This window comes from Palaemon carinicauda, chromosome 19 (genome assembly GCF_036898095.1).
Source record: "Palaemon carinicauda isolate YSFRI2023 chromosome 19, ASM3689809v2, whole genome shotgun sequence".
Lineage (NCBI taxonomy): Eukaryota > Metazoa > Arthropoda > Malacostraca > Decapoda > Palaemonidae > Palaemon > Palaemon carinicauda.
The window spans coordinates 117,434,068-117,439,067 of NC_090743.1; the positions used below are offsets into that span (position 1 = coordinate 117,434,068).

Here is a 5,000-nt window from a genome sequence, read left to right on the forward strand (position 1 = left end):
AACTAGGTATAAACATTTAGTTCATACCTGGCCTCAGTCCAAAGGTGATGAAAATAAACTGGAATTGAGAAGATGCAACACCATTCAATGTGGTAATAAACTGGAACTGAGAAGATGCAACACCACTCAATGTGGTAATTTCTTTACATACAAAATTGCTAAAATATGGAACAGACTTCTAGCGGATATAGTGAAGAGTAATACGGTAAACGATTTCAAGAATAAGTTAGACAAAATCATAAGAACTCTCTAAACGTTTAAACCAATTCTCTCTACCCAAGAGCAAATGGAGTTTACGTGGATGGACTAAAATGTTTTTAAGACATCCAAAATCCTTGCAACTCCTTTTAGGAACATTATCCAGTTACTTGATTCTAACTTCAACATTTCACCCCAAAACTCGTCATAGGAGTCGACTTGGGAGTTTATCATGTAAAAGCCTGACTTAAATGTCCATACCTAATCTCCTTTTAGGATCATCCAATTACTACTTGATACTAACCTTGACATTTCACCCCAAAACTATGCATAGGAGTCGACTTGGGAGTTTATCATGCTAAACCCTTACTTAATGTCCATACCTAACCTCCTTTTAGGAACATTATCAAATGATTATTTAATTCAAACCTAAACAATTCAAACCCCAACCTCTTTATAGTAGTCCCCTTGGGAGTTTGTCACATAAAACTCTAAAGACATTGACTTCAACCGCATAATTCTATTTCCATAAATTGAACTCTAAAATTCGTCAGCAAGTCTTGAATATGTTACTTTATCAACCAACTATTCCCAACAGGCACGCTGTGTTGTGGGACCTGGAAGAGAGGAATCTGAATCCTATGGAAGACGCCGAAGGAATGCAGATGAGCCGGGTACCGAGAGCTATATGGAAGAGGATCCCGAGGAAGAAGAGCACGTGCACGGAATCTATGAGGTATGTCAAATACCTACTGTACGTGTCGCGAGTAAACAGAAGTTCAACTGTAAATACACATCATTAACTAGAAGACGAACAAGGTCTTAGCACACTATGGCGTGCTTGTGTCAATAAATAACTACTTAATACCCCGTGGACTTTAATTTATGCTTAAAGTCAACTAACACCTGGACTGGGGTTTAATCTGAAACAATTTAAGGGTACAGTAATGGCAAAAGTATAGAGAAACAGAAAATAATATGTCTCATCTTCCTGTTTGTTCTATTTCCATAGGTGTACATGTCTCGGGATGAGATTAATGAGCCGCTGCCGCAAACATACCTAGGCGAGGTGTGCCTGGCCACGTCCGAGTACTACGGAATGGTGACAGGGCTCATTATAACCGTCATCTGTCTCATGGGCTCCTTCCTGGTTATTGGATTCTGTTACAGGTATGTTACAGGTCTTCTCCGAATCTTCTACTAATCTTGTATAGATACAATGCTAGTCTCGTTACACCTATAACACTACTGGACCATTGTGTTTACATTACAGTACCAATATTCTTTTGTACAACAAATATAAAGCTTTTCAGATAGACATATTTGCCTGGAACTCTACATATTTAACCACATGCACTGCTTATAGGAAGTAGCAATGTTTTGGTGGAACCACATGACGACACAAACCAATGCAAAATGCAGTTCATTTATTTCCTTATTTTCTTTCCTCAGTGGACTATTTTTCCCTGTTGTAGCCCTTGGGTTTATAGTATCCCGCTTTTCCAACTAGGGTTATAGCTTACCTACTACTACTACTACTACTACTACTACTATTAATAATAATAATAATAATAATAATAATAATAATAATAATAATAATAATACATGAACGGTTTATTGGAAATAGACAGGTTTGGATGGAACCCCATGACAACAAAAACCAATCAAAAATGCAGATTGCATCAAGCTCTGCTACAACATTCAAACAAATGAGGTTTTGGCAGAGCCAATGACAACATTACTTAACAACACAATCTCTCCTCCCACAGGAAACACCGCACGCTGGGTACAAAGAATGCAATGGCTGACGCGGGGAACCCGTACCACAACCAGCCCAGTCAGCAACAGCATCTCCAGCAGAACAACAAGTCCGCCTTCCCGGGTAGCCACGCTCGCACTCTAACCCAGCCCGCCAGGCAGGTGTAAGATATCTCATGTATATGATAATGATGTAAAAGCTTCCTAGAGAGTAGGACATATATTTTATAGGTTAAAAGCTTACTAGAGGGTAGGATACACAATTGTAAGTTAACAAAGAATGTGCTGGTTAGGGTAGGTACCCCAATAATATTTACAGAATTTAAAAAAAAAAAAAAAAAACGGCAATAGAGAATGCGAAATTTCATTGGTGACATAAGTATAAAAACATGAGATTGTAGAGGGTACGACACAGGTTTTAGAACTGCAATTGTTAGTTAATAAAGAATGTGCAGGTTAAGGTAGCTTCACCAAGAGCATTTTCAGTTTTATTTTATAGAAAAAGGCATTAGAGAATGTGAAATTTAAGGGGTAACATAAGTATAAAAATATGAGATTGTAGAAAGTAGGATACAGGTTTTAGAACATCATCATTAGTTAATAAGGAGTGCCCTAATTAGAGAAGTTTCCCCAATAACATTTTCAGTTTTCTTTTATAGAAAACGGCATTAGAGAAAGTTAAATTTTAAGGGGTGACATTATAATAATATGAGATTGTTTACTAATACACTATTCAATGTTGGAAAACAATGTTTTTATATTAATAATCAGAAGCAGGATAAAGTTATTTCCTTATTAAAATCTTAAATGAGCAAAACAAAATATCTCAACAAATTGAATATATTTCAAGAAGACAATATACTCTTGTCTTCTCTATAAAAATAGTATAAAATAAGAACTACTTAGACTATCACCCAAATAGCTATATGAAAATAGAGATCGACTTTCCCAGATGATTTTAGGTTATAAGTTTTCAATAAGGAAAAATATCTATTCGTATATCTTTCTATCAATCTGTGTAACAACATACATCGTCATCATCTCTTCCTACGCTTATTGACGCAAAGGGCATTTGTTATTCAATAAGATTTCCCTAATTGTAGTCTCCAATCAAACTACATTCCCATGTGACAATGCCAAAAAGAACACACTCTCTCTCTCTCCATCCTCATAATCTTCCCCTTCTCCCCACTCGAAGCAGTTACTGGCCGTCCAACGACGCCGCCCCAAGCAGCCCGCAGGGAGAAGATGGGGCAGCAACGTCTTCCAGGTACTCTGATCCTTCGGAGCCTATCTACACGGACCCGGGACTCTTCGAAAGGTGAGGTGGATTGATGATAGCTATATACATTCAGGGGTAAGATCAAGGGACTGGAGTATGGATGCAATACTCCCTGGGGAATGGATGGGATAGGTTGTGGATGAATGTGTATTACTCTTTGAGAGGTGGAGGCTCCTTCAAGACAAGTCCCCTTACCTACCCTCTTTATATCTTTTTTCTCAGATCGAAGTCCCAGAAAGGAGCAAGCAGTGAGGGGGCCGAATTTTCCTCACGCCGCAGATTCCCCGAGGATTAAGGAAGTCTGGAAGAAGGACGAAGAAAGTAGGAGTGGGAGAAGGAGAATCAGGAGGAGGAGGAGGAGGAGGAGGAGATGGAGGAAGATATGGAAAGAATGCAAAAGACACTGGAGAAGCATGAAGTTTAAATAGATGATTGAGAAAAGGAAAAGATGAAAATAAGGATATAAAAAATGAAGAGCTGTTATAAGTACTCAAAACAAGATGAATAAAAAGAAGAGGAACAAGGAGAAAAACAGGAACCCAAAACTGAAATGAGGAGACTAGAAGGCTACATAGAAAATGGGAATTTAAAGACCTGTAGGCTCCACAGAAAACGGAAATGAGGAGACTTGCAGGCTACATAGAAAATGGGAAATAGAAGATCTGAAGTCTCCACAGAAAATGAGAATTCGTACAAAAGATCCCAAAGGAAAATTAACTCAATAGAGGACCATTTCTTTGCCCTTATGAATTCAATTATTCCGTCAAGAATTGGAAGACGCGCAGGCAATTTATGTTACCCGCTAATTACGCTTTCTCAGTGAACAACGACCTCCTCCACTTCATGACGGATGCCACAGGAGTTACTGAACCTTGGGTGCTAAGGGTCAACTTTATGGGCCCAACAGTTGGGTCTGCCCAATTCTTGTTGTACTCCCTTTTAGATGCCGACCTACTCTTGCCTTCACCCTTACCCTCCCAAGAACTGTTCGATTTACCTGTGACCACTACAGCATACAGGATAAGGCAGGGGTCATCTTGATATACTATCCTTTGCAGAGATGACCTCTAATTACAGTAACTCCTCAAGATATGAATAATTTTGAAGGTGGTTTCTGAAGCAGAATTCACCAATATTGTAAATGCCACAAACATCATAATTACGTTAATTTTAAGGCCAAGATTAGTTTCTTTAAGCGTAAAAGCCAAAGACAATTGTGTCGTACTTAAGGAAAATATAAGAGCCAAGTTAAGGAGGAAACGAGAACTTTTTTTTATATAATTTCTCTGACATGGAGTCGCTGAAATACCACTTCCTCATCTTTTTCAAGTTGGTTTGATAAAAATTAGCTTTTAAAGAAAACTTTGCTTTCCTTTTTGATTGGTTGAAATGATTTTCTTAATTACGACTATGGATCCCTTGAGGTAGCCTTGGGCTGCGTCCGAATCGCCCCATGACCTTCCCCACAGAAGCACTTGAATAAACATCACAGTGCAGCAATTCGGACACCCCCTGATGTTGCCATGGATCTCAGGCGCCGATGTAGTTGCGCAAATTTTATACTTACAGACCTTGATTATAGATGCTATTTCGCTGTGAAATCTTTTGTTTTAGTGCCAATTTTTCCGCAGAGTTCTAGATTCAAAATTATTGCCATATATTGTAATAATAATACGAAATTGCTTTATATTGCAATAATGAAAATAGTTGCTACATATTGTAATCAATATTCATTGCCACATATTGCCAGAAAAAAACTGTT

At 38.2% G+C, this 5,000-nt stretch overlaps 1 protein-coding gene across 1 annotated transcript in view; it reads left to right on the plus strand.

Annotated features, from left to right (window-relative positions):
• LOC137659277 (uncharacterized) overlaps window positions 1-5,000 on the plus strand; it is a 32,974-nt gene that overhangs the window by 27,509 nt on the left and 465 nt on the right. The window contains exons 16-20 of the mRNA XM_068394305.1: window positions 797-934; window positions 1,211-1,368; window positions 1,968-2,120; window positions 3,155-3,277; window positions 3,461-5,000. The exon at window positions 3,461-5,000 is cut by the window's right edge and continues 465 nt beyond it. Coding sequence (XP_068250406.1) covers window positions 797-934; window positions 1,211-1,368; window positions 1,968-2,120; window positions 3,155-3,277; window positions 3,461-3,533 — 645 coding nt within the window. The 3' untranslated portion in view covers window positions 3,534-5,000. The remainder of the gene's footprint in view (window positions 1-796; window positions 935-1,210; window positions 1,369-1,967; window positions 2,121-3,154; window positions 3,278-3,460) is intronic.